The sequence below is a fragment of the Seriola aureovittata genome, chromosome 2 (assembly GCF_021018895.1).
Source record: "Seriola aureovittata isolate HTS-2021-v1 ecotype China chromosome 2, ASM2101889v1, whole genome shotgun sequence".
Taxonomy (NCBI): Eukaryota; Metazoa; Chordata; class Actinopteri; order Carangiformes; family Carangidae; genus Seriola; species Seriola aureovittata.
The window spans coordinates 2,950,746-2,967,987 of NC_079365.1; the positions used below are offsets into that span (position 1 = coordinate 2,950,746).

At 38.8% G+C, this 17,242-nt stretch overlaps 1 protein-coding gene across 1 annotated transcript; it reads right to left on the reverse strand.

Annotated features, from left to right (window-relative positions):
• Nucleotides 1–223: 223 nt before the first annotated feature.
• Nucleotides 224–10,911, reverse strand: LOC130184634 (endothelin-3). The gene is made up of 4 exons (XM_056400627.1): nucleotides 10,592–10,911; nucleotides 8,732–8,960; nucleotides 1,888–2,040; nucleotides 224–1,600 (listed from the first exon to the last, which is right to left on the reverse strand). Exons 1-4 carry the CDS (start codon nucleotides 10,659–10,661, stop codon nucleotides 1,582–1,584), a joined length of 471 nt encoding a protein of 156 aa, XP_056256602.1. The 5' UTR covers nucleotides 10,662–10,911; the 3' UTR covers nucleotides 224–1,581.
• Between the last annotated feature and the right edge of the window lie 6,331 nt (nucleotides 10,912–17,242).

Genomic DNA, 17,242 nt, shown 5'->3' on the forward strand with positions numbered 1-17,242 from the left:
GGCCATGTTAGCTTGTAAACAGGTTGTATAAAATCCCTATCTCAAAAACTTTAAAGTCTACAGAACTGAAATTTGGTAGCCAGCTGGCCCACGGGAAAATACTTCACATGGTCAAAAGTTGTTGCGATAGTTGATCCTGCAGCTGAAAGTAAGCTGCAAGATCTAGTTCTTCTATTTTCTTCCTAGAGCTGTGAAGTGAAAATGTCAGGACGACACATTGATCAACATCAGAGCATATTTTAATCAAGGGCAGAAATCACACGGTGTCTTTTCATACAAGATCATTTTCAGATCAGTCCTCGTCAGCTAACGAGTTACTAAGGACTGTTGCTAGGGAGGCGTGTTACTGCGACTTAGTGTATGAGGTCCTGATAATATCTTGTTATCTCAGGATAATGAGCTTTGTTATCTTGAGATAACGGGATAAAAAAGTATTTGCAAGTATGGCCTTTCTAAGCTTCCGTACAGACGTGCGTCAGAATCTTTCAAATATATAGCAAGGAATCCACGTCCTCCTTTTGTCCGAGACTCAACCTGAATTACGAGTCTTCAATAACAGAGATGCCCGACTTCCAATAAACCACTAGCTCGAGCTGTCAAGAGGAAATAATTCTTTACCACACGGCTGTTGATAACATGATCACATATATATTTTTTACATACATCTTATTATACACCTTTATTGTACATATAGGAACTGTATGAAATTATAATTTATAGCCTATATATACTGAAATACATTTCATATACACAATCTTTTGGCATAGATTCAGCTTAATAGAGTAAAATACTGTAAAAATTAGTTTTGCTTTGCTTGAATTTTTGTTTCCAGTTCCTTGTGGAAAAGTAAAGTCATTCTTTAAAGCGTTGAGATCTGCGTGCCTTCAACAGTTACTGATGAAACTATAACTCCATTCATAAGGGAGCAACCCAATTACCTAAATAATATCTTTGGATGTTTCGGGTGACTGTGACAAATTGTGAAAATAATGTTGAGTTACTGGCCGTGACCACATGCTTAGGTGTCCACATTAAATGTTGTCCCTGTGGAGAAAAACACAGTCATGTGATACATGTTCTTGTGGTGATGTTTTAACGATTGTTGAGGCGGTGGAGTTGGATGTCAACAGCTTTTGAAGCAGCCTCCATGTCACGCAGCACAGACATGTGTGAGCAACACGCTCCTCCAAAGTCTTTTATGGCCGACACAAACCGTCTGGCGCATCTAAACCATCCTCAGTTGTGACGGGATAATGAAAAACATTGTCCACAGCTACCAAACAGACACAGGCAGAGTGTGTGTGGGGGGTGGGGGGGGGGGGTGGGGGTGGGTGGATGGGTGGGGGGGGGTTAGCATCCCTGCTGGAACCCCCTCGCTCTCCGTTTTTGTGCAAGCAGCTTTTATCCATCAGTCTGATGACAAGGCGCAGTGCAGAGCGCACTACAAACATGTATTTTTTTTATCGTAGAATTACATGTTGCTTTTCCAAATGAGTGGATGTCCACCTTTCAGATAGTCAGCATGTCACCTATATGTTCCTTTCATAGCAGGCCCACTGTGAAGAGTTCCTGTCCTCCTGTCTAATTCTTCCTCTGCCTGCTGGAAAAACAAAATACACAAAGACACGTTAGGTCACACCTAATCAAGTGCTAAATCAACCACAAGGTAAAGACCACCATGAACCAGCAGAGTGGATGCTCCTCCGAAACCTGCAAATATTTCTTTTACACTGTGTCATCCAGGTCAGGAATTTCATTATTTTAGGGGGGAAATATTTAGGGCATAAAGGCTGTTGGGTGATTTGATGACTATACATGCAGGTCTGAACGCGGCTATATACAGCTGGAAACTGTTAGTAAAGATTGCATTTGTTGCGGCACAGTTACCTGTCCATGCAGAAGCTGCTGCAGTCGGAGTCAGTGTGCAGTGAACACACACACCGCTGGGCCTCCGTCCGCCTCCCCCGCTGCTCAGTCCCAGCAGAGCGCCTCGCACGCAGGGAGCCCTGGTAACTGGACATACCATATGGTACAGTATGCCTGAAAAAAAGAAGACACACACACATACACAGTGTGTTCAGTCACACCTGTACTAATGCAATCTGCAGTCACACAGAGCTTTGAACTGCCTTGTTCATTTTTAACATCATCAGAGATTTTTTTTTTTAAAGATTTTCAAAGGTTATAGATGGGGTGGTGTTATTATACCGAGAGGTGTTTCCAATATTTTCTCCTCCACCATTTGGATACAACATGGGGAAAGACTATAGGAAACACATTTCAGTATAATGCAGTCCAGTAAAACACCATCAAAGACTGCAGCTTCTAAAATGACCACATTTAACCTCAACAACAATTCAACAAGAGCATCGCAACGGTGTTCATTACAGAGCTGCTGAACTAGTTAGAAACTAGTAAGTCATTACATTAATCTATTTCAAGTAATCAAATCAACATTCCCTTTTACACAAGGTTACTTTGACATACATGACGTGAAAAGGTTTTAAAGTTATATGTTTGTGTATGAACCTTCCTTTGGCACAGTATGTTCAAGTATTGCTGTGTAAATATTATAATAAACTAGAATCACCTCCTTGTTGTTGTCTGCATCCGCCACTTACACTAGTTTCAGGTTACATCCTTGTTTATCCAGTCAAAGAAAATATGAACCATTTGGGTGAATTTTTGTCATAATTGCTGTGTGACGTCTTGAGTTATGGCTAAGAAGTGTTTTATACTGTGACTGTGACCATGACCATGACCACGACCTTTTACCACCAAAATCTAATCAGTTCATCCCTGAGTCCAAGTGAATGAGACATCGTGTCCTCGAGAATGGGATCTCTGTACGGACAACCCAAAAACTGTATGCCTGAGGCATAGTGAATCACAAACAGCCACTACAGTCAACTTAGATGGAATGACATACATTATAAAAATAAATGTTCTTTTCATATTGAGAGCCAGCATTATTATCACTCAAGATGAGGCTTGGTGATAAAAACAACTCTCATCTCTTTGCACCTCTCTTCGCATTTTTGCACCATGTGCGCTGTGCAGGACGTGGAATACCAAAGAACACTTCATGAAAAACACAGAGGCAATAGTATTACAAAATGTCAGCACTGAACAATGTGACTGAACAACTTCCATGCATGTTTTCAAGCAAAGGTATAAATGGTCAAGTGTAAAATGGACCTCCGGTGGCTTCAACTCCTAAATGTTGGAGAAGATGTTCAGGGTTCCTTATTGTGAGCACGGCGACAGAGAAAAATGCTACAAGTTATTTAACAGCACAGGTCCGAGGATAATTCCAGTTTATTACGACTTGTTTTCATATTTTTTGGCAATCGTTTTTATCGGTTATGATAGTGCTAACACATGATCGGGGAACGTATCGCACTAGTCGAACAGTTCAGTTCAGACAGGCCCTGTTCAGACCTGCATTAACATGAGTCTTCGGTTCAGCTCACACCTGCTTTAAAATGTGTCTCAGTGATCAGATCTCACTTCCTGCTTTCTATGCAAATAAACAGGTATTTGTTGTTTTTTTTTAAGCCAATCAGACGGACGGTGTGTGTGAGAGGGAGAGAGAGAGAGAGTGGTCTGGAGGGGTTGAGTGGATCCATGCTCGGCTCACAGCTCTACAGTGAAATAAATTTTTATCCATTTGAAATGGAAAAATATACTCGGCTCATTATGAAACTGTGTTGGGACTAAACAGACTGTGACAGAGGAACGTCAGTAGAGTAGTCGGTCCTTCAATGTGGCCCAGGACACATTTGCTAAAAGAATGTGGACACGTGGTCCAGAGTCCAGACCTCCTCTGAATGTGGTCTGAGTGATCGGAGCTCAAATGCGTCGTCAATGCGTCTCGGGTTTGTTCACACCTGAACTTAGAGCTGACCACTTGTGATCACCTGAGACAGATGTTAATAAAAGGTCTGAGCAGGGCCCTAGACTGAAGCAAACCAAAAATGGTGCAATAATTTAGTCAGTCAGTACACTGTGATGGATGCTTACAAAAAGCTTTAATGTTTTCTTTCCTTTTCTCTCTCAAGCAAGTTTAACTAACTTTGGAGTTTGTTTAAAACTTATCAAATTGCCTGACTGACCTGGACTGTGTCATAGCGATGTTGCCGTCTTCCCAAATCTCATCAGTTTACCTGATGAGTTATTACTGGAAGGAACGATCACCGAAACCACGAAAACATGCAACAAGTTGTGACAAACCAGAGTTTTCCTGTAATGTCATACGAGCAGCCTGCGATTTACTTAACTGCTCTCATATCTTCTCCCCACATGGCTGTAAACTGCTGTAAACCTTCTTGAACAACAGGAGGCCGCGATGATGTCGGAAGATCCTGTGGTTGACTCTGAGTAACAAGGTACGTGACCTCACCTCCTCTCCCCTTACAAACAGACTCAGCTAGGTGCCGACCCTTTCTCTTTTCAAACCTTTGATTCTCTGATCCCGGACTTCCTGTGGAGGCGAGTGTCTGCCCCGAAGGGACTAAGCTTTTCTTTTCAAGAGTAACTGCACGTCAGATACACCACCTAATTTTTCTCAAGGTCAGGTACAAATTATCCCACATGGCCTCCACACCGAAGGCAGAGCGCAGCAGCGAGGAAGACCACATGGCAAGAAAGCTGCCTGAAAAAAATGCAACAGAAATTCAATAAACTTTCTGTATGCTGGGAATCCTGAATAACAATAAACAGACAGAAAGAATGAATAGATATATCAGATCATTTTAACATGTGTCCCGGGGGATCAAAGAGAATTTAGGGAAACAATGCGATGTGATCCTCTTACATTAGCTCTGTTTTGAGCACACTGCTCTGCTTTGAGGGGATTAGAGGATTCTGAAGAAGATTCACAAAGGATGTCTGGCTGTGCTTTGATTTGTCAGTATCTGACAGTCCATCCATCATCTGAACTTGTGCTTGGCTCACATGCTTCATATGTTTTTACCAATCAAAATAGCTGTAACTTAAAGGGGCACTCCACTGATTTTACACATTAAAGTGATAGTTGGGGTTATTTGATGTAGAGTTGTGTGAGGTACTTATATATAGTCAGTAGTACGTAGTCATACAGGTCAGTGCGCTCTTGGTTTGGAAAAACAGACAACAGCACTGAAACAGAATCTGAGCTGAGCTTTTTTTTAGCCACTTAAAAAAAGGCCAATATCAGTTTGAATGTTCGCTTTATTTTGAATATTTTCACCACTTCCTCCTGCTGTCAAAACAGGCATTGAACCAGAGCTGAATTATTCATTGAAATGTGTCACACTTTTGTGCTTTGTTAGCATCATATGTGTTGTGTTGCTATAGAGACGCCCCTAACAACAAATCATATTCTCCAAACATAAAGGAACATGTTTGTTTGGTACAAGACCAACAAAAATCACACTATCATCATTTTTATATTATATTATATTTTATATTTATATATTTTACAGTGTAAATTAAATGCAAAATCACAACACCTGCCAAAATAATCACAATAGGACTTTTTTTTTGCATATCATGCACCCAGCGTTGAACTACTGTTTCCTACGCACAAATATACTTTGCTCTTTCTGACTCAAACAACTGATCTGCTGTCTTTTTTCAATATCTGCTCACCGCAACTAAAGCATCATTAAAGCCACGCTAATCAAGAGTGAATAAGATGTTGTGTTATTCAAAAAGGGGGTCTCTTTTTTTTTTTTTTTTTTTTACAAACCCCCAGAATAAGAATTATGCTGCAGCTCTGCAGTTCCTCTCAGCTCTATGCAGTGTTCTAGTTTCTTTCAGCTCATTGTTCTGGTTTTACAGCCTGCATCTTTGTTGCTCTCATCAACATTGTTTCCATATGCAGCATGCAGCTGTTTTTGGTGAAAAAGCTCAGTTAGATGTCCTGTCCACTACCAGACCTGCACCAGACAGCGCACAGAAAAAGTTAGCAACTAGCTGGTGAACATAGTAGAACATCTGGTAGTTAAAAAATGAGATATTTCCTTTGGGGGTTGAAGGGGAGTTGATGCTTCTTTGTGTCTTCTATGTTTGATCTTGTAAAGTAATGTTCACAGATGATTCTAAAGTTTGCAGTAGTAAATCTACCACTGCAGACCTCTAAAATAAATCTGGATGTAGAAAAGATTTGTATTTTTAACAAAAAACAACAACAACAGAAAAACAACTGTGTGAATAAAATTTGTGAACAAATGATATCAGTGGTGAGGTTACACAGAGACACTGTGAAACATCTGTGTAAAGACACAAAGCAGAAAACTGTGTAAAACTCGCTCGAGTGCTCAAAGTTAAAAGTACGAATTTTCACTTTGTTTTTAAACCTGACTCTGATTGGCCAATGGCAGCAGAGTAAAGTAACAGTGTGTCCCCTAGGTTGACTGCTTTGCTCTGTGTACGTGGGGACGGGCTAAGACACACATGGTGAAACATGAAGCAGAAGAGAGGAGGGAAATGCGACAGAGAGCGTCTCACACTGAGCTGAAGTGACATGAGTGCGTTTATAAAACATTTAATTTTATTTCTTTAGGTTCCCCCCGCACATGAACAAGTGCATAAGTGAACAGGAACAGGTGCAGAGTGTTGCTAATGAGTGGGGTCTTCCTGTGTTGACAAGTAGATTTTAAACCTTTCATAAAGGTGAAGTGGAAAAATCTACTCATTTGGTTTGTCTGAGTCAAAGCAGGAGCTGTCAGCCTTCTGTGTCCCATTAGCCAATATCTGCAATAACGCACACCAAGTGACTTCAGAAGAAACACTTTCCTGCTGCAGCTTGATTTACTCCACATGCTTTAACTCCTAAGTACAAAAGACAGATAAATCTAGACCGTTGCACCTGGCCAATTTTCAGCTTCATCTGTAAGGTGTTACAGCCGGACCCTCTCAGGACGCAGGGTCTTTGATCTCATCACCGATGTCTTCCTGTTGGTCCGATGGTATAAGGTGCATGGGTTTTTTAAAGAGAGTAATCCGCACTAAAACTTTATTTTGTGTCAGAAACATCACTAAATGGCTTCAACTTTGTTAGTGGAATTAACCCTGCACCAATTCTTTTTACTTTTTCCACCGAAGTTCTTCATGTGCTTGAAGGAGAATAAATCAGTTGCTGCACTGCTCCCTGCAGGCTGAAAATCTGCTACCGCTTTACAATAAGAACACCCTTATGAAGGATTTATAAATCATATATAATTAAGTTATTAATTTGGTGGTTAATACTTTATAAATCATAAATAAACAATTATAAATAAGTTTTGACACAGTTTTCATAGAGCGATGCAGGCTCACTGTATATGGCAAGATCAAGGTAATGCTTATTATTCATTAATCTTACTAACGACTTACTACCATTTATAACTGGTAAAATGAGCCTTATTGTAAAGTGTAAAACACATCATCATTTATTAACTAGCGACTAGTATTTATAACCGGTAACTCATTAATAAATGTTAATGTGTTTTAACCTTTTACCAGTTATAAATGTTTGTAACTGAAAACTAAATGGGTGTAAACAGGTGTGTTATCAGACGTCTTATTTAAATTTAAATTTGGCAGCAGAAAAAAAAGGAGTTATATAAATTCGCTGAGTCCTTTGTGTCTAAATTTCAAAGCGTAACTCAGTAGCAACCAAAACCTCTCAGATAGCCAAAAGGTAGAGCCCTCCCTGCTGACTGTTAGCCACTGTCAGAAATCTTCAGCGGAATTAAAATACCTGAGAGCTCAGAGTCTAAATCGCCTAAGATTACAGCAAAATTTTTACAGTCCACAAAAAGTCCCAGGAAATACTGACACATAAGCCTGCATGGTTTTCCAGCTCCCTTTCATGATTCTTCTCAGGGCTTTCTGTTCTACATAACTCACATACTTGTGCCTGCTACAGTATACCTGCACCGACGTGATAACAGCTTACCAGCACATACAACGCTCAAATAAGAGTCTCAGTCGGAAGGCCTGTGATTTAACACTGTGAGTTGTGAATACAGAGAGATCATGACATGACACTATATAGGCTCCTTTAAACTTTAAAATGACACTGATGTAAGTACAGGGACAATACTGTGATATCATGTACTGTAGGACAGTGATGTCACTATAAACCACGAGCAGGACAGACGCTGTGACTCCCTGTTGGAGCAGTGTCTCAGGGTCAGGGACATGTAAGGATTTTCAACAGGTCAATCTTGAAATACACAAAATAAGAATATTCTTTGCAATTGTTGAAATATTACAAATGTTGTGCACATGTAAATTCGTATTAAAATTTTAATTGAAGCGATTTTTGTGTTTTTTCGCCAGGCCCTTAATAAATGTCATGTGGTGCGACCCAGATTTATCTTAAAATCGTTTAATTTCCTCAACATGCTTAACATTTTTTTTTACAGGTTCTCAGTAATATAAAGCGTTTTTGTAAGTAATGATCTTATATTGTTGTTGTACAATGTCACAGTCGCCATCTTAAATGCACTGAACAGACTTATTTTTCCTATATCTTCCTGTATCAGTGATTAATATTTTGGCCACAGAAATTAGATATTTTATTCTGAATTTAATTTAGTTATTGCTATTATTGGTTTCACCGTATGATATTTTCACACATTAAATTACAAAGGTTTGAAAAAAGTGAAGTAAAGTGAGCACATATCTGGAAGAGTTACTATATATATATATATATATATATATATATATAAAACCAGAGGGTGTGAGGAGAATGACTTACTCTGGTGTGTTGATCCAGATGATGTCGAGGTGGCAGTAATACACACACTCCTTGTCTCTGTAAGTGTAACATGTGCATCTCTTGGCCCGCCTCCTGGCCCCCGGCTGGTCACAGGTGGAGCAGAGTTTCGCCTCACTGTTTGAAGCGACACCAGCGAGGTCGTCCACAGCGCTGGGCGGGAGCGTGCTCACCTCTCTCCTCTGGCTCACATCTTTGCTTGATGAAGAACCTGCAGGATCACAGCAATCCATGAGACCTGCACTTTCTGTTACAGTTATGACGGTTATGTCACGGTGTTTTTATAACGAGACAAATTAAGAACATTTTTTTTTTGTAGAATTAAGATTCATAGCAGTAACCCAACCTCACTGACTTATGTCAGCACTAGCTGCAATTTTGTGTACAAGTAAAGTTGATTTGTCAGTTAGTCCACTAATTGACTGTAAATGAATTATTTTACAGTTCTAACAGGGTAGTGTCACTCCCAAATCATCATGCTTGGTCAGACCCCTTGCTTCATTTTTCCACATGCAGTGTTGGCTGACAGACTTCCAATGTTCTCTGCTGCCTTGAACGTTGACACATGAGTGAAGTAGACTGCTGCCTGTTGTCTTCTGATGTATATGAAACTGCATTATGGTTTTAAAGTCCAGTGTACGTTTTCTGCATTAAATCACATCACAGTAGATGCATTTGTCATCCACTTCGCCTGATCAAATGAGGAAATTAGCTCTAGAAACCAAAACAGTTGTTGTGCCAGGCTGTAAACATGTTTATTTCTGCTGTAAAGTTGGACATTTTAACATGGGAGTCTATGGGGACTGACTCACTGTTGGAGCAGACTCTAGTGGACATTAGAGGAACTGCAGCTTTTGGTTCTTCAGTGTTGGCTTCAGCCCCAGAGGTTGCTGCTTTATTTTTACACACATTTAATTCAATAAAAGCATGTTTTGTGAAAACACTGAGAGCGATGAGTTAAGGTGTATGGGGGAAAAGTCACACATGGAATACCTGAGCAACACTTTCAGAGTTTTTTTTTTTTTATAAAAGTGAACTAAATTGTTTTTACAGCTTTGCTGGTGGAAAACAAAACTCTAGTGTTGGTGACCTAATGTAAGGAGGAGAATAAATTGCATCCATTTTGTCAGAGAGAACCATAAAAGATAAGAATCTGAGGTTCTTAGAATAAAAAAGTAAAACATGTTTAAGGGCACAAGGACAAAGTTCAGTAATTGCCTCTCCATGTTGAACGATGGCGCCAAGAGACCATCTGCATCCAGCCTATGTGACAAGTTGGTGTTGATTTCAAATATGGACACATTGTTTTGAGTATTTTCAGCAGCAAAGAAACCAAACATTTACTGGTCTCCACTCCATTGTGATGCTTTGTGTATATTCTCTGTCACACATTGTATAATAGTAACCTCTGGATCTATCCTGACATTGGCTTGACTCAATGATTTATCAACTATTTAAAAAAAAAAGTAGCTGGATAAATGCATAATGAAAATAATAGTCAGATGCAGCAGCAATTCTAACACCTAACAGCCTTTCACAATTTCACAGTTACATGATGAGTTTATAATGTGCCAGAGTGAATTGTGATCTTACAGTGTCATATACTCTTAAGTCCTCAAGACAATTTGCACAGTGCTCTGCAGCATTGTGTTATAGAACTGACTGTCTGACTGACTGACTGACTGACTGACTGATAACTGTTTTGATGCACCTGGTTCTTCATCACATCAGCTATTCCTCCTTTGTGTCATCATTATGAACACAACTTGTCTATGTGAACATTATTTACGTAAAGACCCACAATAAAACCGACCACCCACTCTAACAGTAGCTACTACTCACCGTTTGCCAAAGACGCTGTCACCACAATGAGAAACAAAACTCCCACATCAACCGATGACACATTAGCCATCACACGTGAGGCATTAGAAATGTCAAAATTGGAAATGGGTAAAAAAAAAAAAAAAGAGTTAAAATGTGGATTAAAACCTCCAAGTACAAAGTGTAGCTGGTTTTCTTCTCTGTGTGTCTCTGTGAAGTCAGAAGTCTTATTCTACGAGGCGCTGCTGACGGCCCGTGGAGCTGCGCTGCTGCTGCCGCTCACTGTTTTCTTCCCTTAAACAAACTCCGCTTTATTATGAGATGATAGCTCTGCGGGTAGTGGGCCGTAATATCACCAGCTTCCTGCTGCAGTTTTCAAAATAAAAGTCGTCCGATCAAACGCCAATGAGAAACGTGAATGAATCAATGTTACCCAAAATATTTAAAAAATGACGTTGTAATTAAATACATATATATATATGCATGTGATGTATGGGTAATTATAGAGGGTACTGCATAATTTCATTGTCCTACTTCCTCTAATATTATGAGCACGTTCTTCAATGTAAATTGAACAAGGAAGTCAAAACAGAGACGGCTCACCTTCAAAGTAAAAGTTATAATTATTATGAACAAGTGTGCTGGCTGAGAGCTCAACTACATAACGAGCACAATTCATAACATTTCTTCCGCTTTCCCACAACCGATTAGGAATAATTTGCCAATGAACACTGTGATTAATGTATAATGATGATGATGATGATGATGATGATGATGATGATAATAATAATAACAATAATAATAATAACTACATTTATATAGCACCTTTAAGAGTTTACAAAGCAATGATGGTCAAAAGCAGGACAGAAATAAGGGAGAGTTACAGAGGGAGAACAAACTATATAATTCAATATTTCTAAGGACATTTAGAGGGAGCAGATGCTGTATAAAAACACACACACATGCACAGTGTATGTAATGATTCATTTATATATTCATCATCTTTGATTAATTAATGTTATTTAATCTGTTACTGTGGGTGAACATCAAAGGCTGTATATAGTGTTGTGACCTCTGATGAGTCTGACTGGCAGAAAGAGTTGATTTGACATGAACTTTGACTTGAGTGCTGGCTGTGATGTCATGGCAATAACACCGCTAAGCTATCCAATGTAAGAATCCCTCAAGTTTTCTCTCTTGACTAAGCTACATACAGTATGTGTAGCCTGTATATTATATGCTAAATGGACAGCATTTACACATGCACACAGCACTTTTACTATCACACTCACACACCTTCACGCACTGATGATGCATAGGGGGCAATTTGGAGTTCAATATCTTGCCCAAGGACACTTCGACATGCGGAGTGGAGGAGCCACTGATCTTCGGGATGATGGCTGTACTCTTCAGATCATCCATATCAGCTGGGGTTGGTGAGTTGTGGACGATGCTGCAGGATCATTGCAAAGTGATGTGATACTTGTTCCAGGCTTAGAGACAGGGAAGAAAAACATACCTTTTAGTGACGAGAAGCGAAAAATGTTTTCCTTGAGTAAATGACAACAATGTGAAAATAAACAAGATGTAACATTCATCAAAGTACAGAAATGTGTCATGCAGTAAATGATGGAGTATAGCCGACCACTGGAATGACTTTTAATGTCTCTAGTCTGGACAAAATGAAAAATAAATGCAGGACATCTAACTTGAATTCACTTTCCAAAAATCTCCATAGATTTCATTCTACACCATCAACAACAAACACAGTGACATTTCAACCCATTTACCAGCATCTAACAATGTTCAGTAAGATAGGTAAACATATTTACCTCTCACCTTTTTCAAACATTTTGTTGTCATTTAATTTTAAAATTCAGTTATTAGTCATATAAAAATATACAGAATAAGGATAATTCTTAATTTGATGATCTATTTATTTTTTACTTTCTAGTGGCATACTCAAGGTTTCACATTTCCTGAATAGGAGGGGTGTATATATGAAAAATACCCCCAGTCTTCTCTTCAGTACACTTCGACAGAGAGGACACTCGTTTCCACTGCAGCCACTGATTTGAGCTTGGGACTGATGATTGATGACAGAGGTCAGTCTTTCTGCCAGTAAACTTGCCAAACTCTGAGTTCCGTATAGACAGGAGAACTAAAACACATTTTGAACAATCAATCTACCAAATATTAAACTCTAATATTAAAGCATTAAATTCAGAGAAATGAAAAGTAAAGCTGAATTGATTTCACATTTTGGCCACTTGGTGGCAGCAGGGCAAGTTGAAAACACATCCTACATTATCACCTAGACTGAAGGCAGCTTCCACATCAAACAGACATTTATGTGGAGTGGTGTTTCAATTCAAGTCCAATATTCCCTCTCCTTTTAAAAATGAATGACTAATGGGAACCGGAATTTATTTTTCTGAGGAAAGCAAGAAAAACAGTTCATTCTTTTAGTATTCATGTGGCGTTTTCTAACGGTAAAGACTTATTTTTTCCTTGGTGATTGCTTAGCGAGAGTGGATGAAATCAACTTCAAACTGTGCTTTGAATTTTTGACCTCCAGTTCAACTTGTCAGCAAGTTTCCAGTTGGCCCTGTGTAAACGCCACCGTATAAAATCAAGTTTAAACATTCTCAGCCAGAGTTACTGTGGAGCTGGATGGTATTATGACAGAAAACACGCAGGCATAATGATGTCTGGAGAGCAGTGCTGAATGGGTTGTAGAAGAATGTGTTTCACAAGTTACCTTGAAAAGCACAGGAAGGCATGGTCTGCAACTAGAGCCCACATTCCACATCGATCCATAGGGAAAATAATCTTACCAAAGCACTCAACACAGCACGGGCCTGTCAGACCTGCCCACCACCTGTCCATTGTTCTATGACCCTGTGGAGTCAGTAGTTAGAAAATGTATGGCCTTGACCACAGCGATCAGTACTTGATTGAACTAAAGCCACATTTACAGCTGCATTAGATACAGGAACATATAATATACTGTACATGCAGTCACACTGAGGCTCATACAGAAACACTGATTACTAGGTGTCACAGTATTTATCTTGCTGAGACGTGAAAAGTGAAGTCCTGAAATGTTTTGATGTGACATCTGTGTAAAGCTGAGATCCATCAACTTTTCAAAATGAGTCACATGACTCACTGAATGAACCCTAACTCCAAGCTCATGGTCAATGACAAAGCACTGTTGGTTAAACTCTACTGGATTGCAGTATATCATGCAGTATATGTTAATGTTGAGATGCATTCAGATACATCCTGGACTGTAATGACTATGTGTAATATGACAGGACTCACTCGTAGTGACAAACCCACAGAGAATTTACCTACAGCTTTATAGATCTTGTCTGTAGTAATTCAATGAAATCTTTCATGAGGCAATATTTCACTGGTCTTTATGGAACAGTACTATTTTTACTATATTACATTTTGCAACCTTCATGATCTTAGCAAAGTTGATTTCATTTGTTAGCATACAAAAAAACTACAGCTTCCATGAAATTTGACCTAATAACTATTATTGCTATCATATTATCATTATCATTATTATTATTATTGTTACTATGATTATCATTATTTTTACTAATGAGCTACAGGGCACCTGAATTTCCCCTAGGGAATAAATAAAGTACCCAGCTATCTATCTATCTATCTATCTATCTATCTATCTATCTATCTATCTATCTATCTATCTATCTATATCTATCTATCTATCTATCTATCTATCTATCTATCTATCTATCTATCTATCTATCTATCTAAGTTTTATTTATACAGCACTTTTCTTAACAAAGTTACAAAGTGCTTCACAAAAAAATAAAACCACATAAAAGAAAAGGTCAAAGAACGTGATCATAGTATCAACATTATGCCAAAGGATCTGACTGTATATGTTTTCCAGCTCTTTAGCTATTATATCTGATGTTTAAAATTTCTACAGTGTTCAGCCAGGTGTGTTTTTATAGGCGTGTCCGGACTAACCACGGCCACTGGACTTGGTCAGCTGTTGGGAAATTGAGCTCATTAAAGGCCACTGAAAACAGAAAAATGAAAAAACGTTTAGTATTCTTTTTAATTACCACACCTGTTCTGAAAAATAGAGTGAAATAGACAAGGTCATGTTGAGTAAGGTTATGTTGTAGGTTTAAATTTTTGGTTTTCTTACAACTGGAACGGAACAAGTTTCAATATTGTTTCCTGCAAGGTGATAATATGTCTGTAGTGGTCTGTGTTCACCTTCTAATGCAACATTTATTTTCTTCTTTAAAACAATTGATTTACATCAACGCTTCAAACATCACATCTAATGTTGCTGCACCCTGCTGTGCCAGGGGATTTAACCAGCAACTTTCCAGTCATATTGTAGCCTGACTCGTGTTGCTCATTTCTCTAAGGAAAATTATTTTTTACTCATGATTACATGATTTTAGGTTAGGTTTCGGCAAGATACATAAATTGGTCTTTTTTCTTTAAATCCACTGAAATTCTGTGATATCGTAGAGTAATAAGCAAGAGGACACTAAGCCATTCTAATGGAATACGCTGAGTAAAGGGTTTCAGTGATTGCACTCCAGCACAGGCCATATGCGTCAATAGATTTTGTCCAGACTCTTGTCAGTCTTCCTGAGTCAGATCCTGTCTGCATTCATCTCAGGATGTGATGAATAACATTAAAGTTATTTTAACTGCTGAGCAGCAGTAGTTAGTCAGTATAAGAAATTAAGAATTTGCAGCACAGGCATTAATCACTCAGATTTTGGGCCATGATCAACAACTTTTTAAAAGGGACATATTGCACAATACACAGTGTGAGCGGTTTTGAAGCCCAGAGTGAGCTGCTCCACTGTCGCCATCTTGGCAGTACCTGACTTCACCCCTAAGAGGGGCATGTTTACGGAGCTGAGACTTCAGTGCATACTGGCTTGTGGAAAGCATATGCTCACCTACCTGTCACCCAGATCACGCCCTCAATTCAAGTCTTAATAAGATGTAAACAGGTGAGTTATATAAAGAGTTGTCATGAGGGAGGAAATTAGCTCTAGAGACCAAAACAGTTTTTGTACCAGGCTGTAAACATGTTTATTTCTGCTGTAAAGTTGAACATTTTAACATGGGAGTCTATGGGGATTGACTCACTGTTGGAGCCAGACTCTAGTGGTTGAGTTTCTGTTGGCTTCATTTTTTAGCGTCGGAGGTTGCCGCTTGGTTTGCACATGCTCATTCCATTGAGGATAATCCTGGGATCTCTGACGGTTGACTAGCTATAGCTAGCCACAGACAAGTGTGCTTGACTTAGACCAATTATAATATTGCACGCATTATTTACACGTGCAGATCCCTGTGGAAACATGTACATGTCTGTTTAGAGGCAGCAGAAGCAAGTCAGTAAATTACACTGATTTATCGTCTCAAATTGATATAAATTGCAAATCACCTTGGTTAACATTTGTAAGGACAAGGAGTTAGGGTGTATTGTGGAGGAGCTTTTAATAACTCATTTTGAAAGGAAAGTTTTTATAGACATATTTAATCAATTTACATATTTACAGTTAACCATGTAATATTACACCCAAGCCTTTTAATTCTGTTCTGCTTTATAGCCAGTGGGTTCTTCAGCTCTGCTTGTCACCGCTTTCTGAAAACCTCGGCTGATTTATCTCCTCATCTTTTCAACTCAGTTAATTTAAGCAGCTTTGGTATGTAATATGTTTTTGATATTATCAGTCCTAAAAGCCTCAAATAACATTAAGGTGATACTCACACTGGGATGCGTTCAGGGTAGCCTTTTCATATTCAGCATAGTCTCGTTTACTCAATCAGATTAAAGGTAAAGTAACAAGAGCGGAGAAAACTGCTCCAAATATATATTGAGACAAATCAAAACCTGATGTTCTACGTCTTTTCTTTCTTTCATTGACATATGTGTTCAGTTAAGTCGTTTTGCTTTCAACAAGTCACAGAAATCTCTGGACCTTGATCTGTTTTATAGAACAGGGTTAGGGCCTGCACAGTGTAACCAAATCCAAATCACAGTATGGCAGAAAACGTCCTGAAACTCCTCATGTATAATGTTTAAAAAAGATGTAAAGGAAGATGATGATTAAATCTTTAAAATGTAAATGTATTCTACATACATGGCTTTTCATGACTGGTTACAGCTGGGCTATAGGAAAATATTTGCCTCTAAATTTAAAGCTGTACTCCTTAAGCATTTTAACACTGAATTAAATCAATGTGTGATGTAGAAGCCCATGTAGAATTTTCACTAACCTGTGCAGCTCTATGAAATATTTTAGCATCTTGTTTATTTTTATTATACACCAATCCAGCTCTCCTCAAGTAAAACTATCACCTCACCTGAGCCCTTGATTACAACAAATAGATTATAGTGTGCATTCAAACCTAGTGATTTAAACATTCATAGATCATTGATGCAATAAAATTTGGATGCGTCAATTTGCTGGAGCTCAACTGGTACTGATACTGCCTATACCCAAAGTCAACTATGAGAGGGCAACAAAACACCACTCTACAGACCATTTCAATGAAAATATTGGATATCGAAAAAGAAATTGATAATTATCAGCCAAATTTTCCAGCAGCCTGAGGAGAAAACTACCAATGGCCAGTCCACTCTTGCTC

Coding starts and splice junctions, on each gene's coding strand:
- LOC130184634 (XM_056400627.1), bottom strand. CDS start 10,661: ATGGCTAATGTGTCATCGGTTGATGTGGGAGTTTTGTTTCTCATTGTG. Junction 8,961..10,591: donor GACAGCGTCTTTGGCAAACG/GTGAGTAGTAGC, acceptor GTGATCCTGCAG/GTTCTTCATCAAGCAAAGAT. Junction 2,041..8,731: donor ATCTGGATCAACACACCAGA/GTAAGTCATTCT, acceptor TCTTTTTTTCAG/GCATACTGTACCATATGGTA.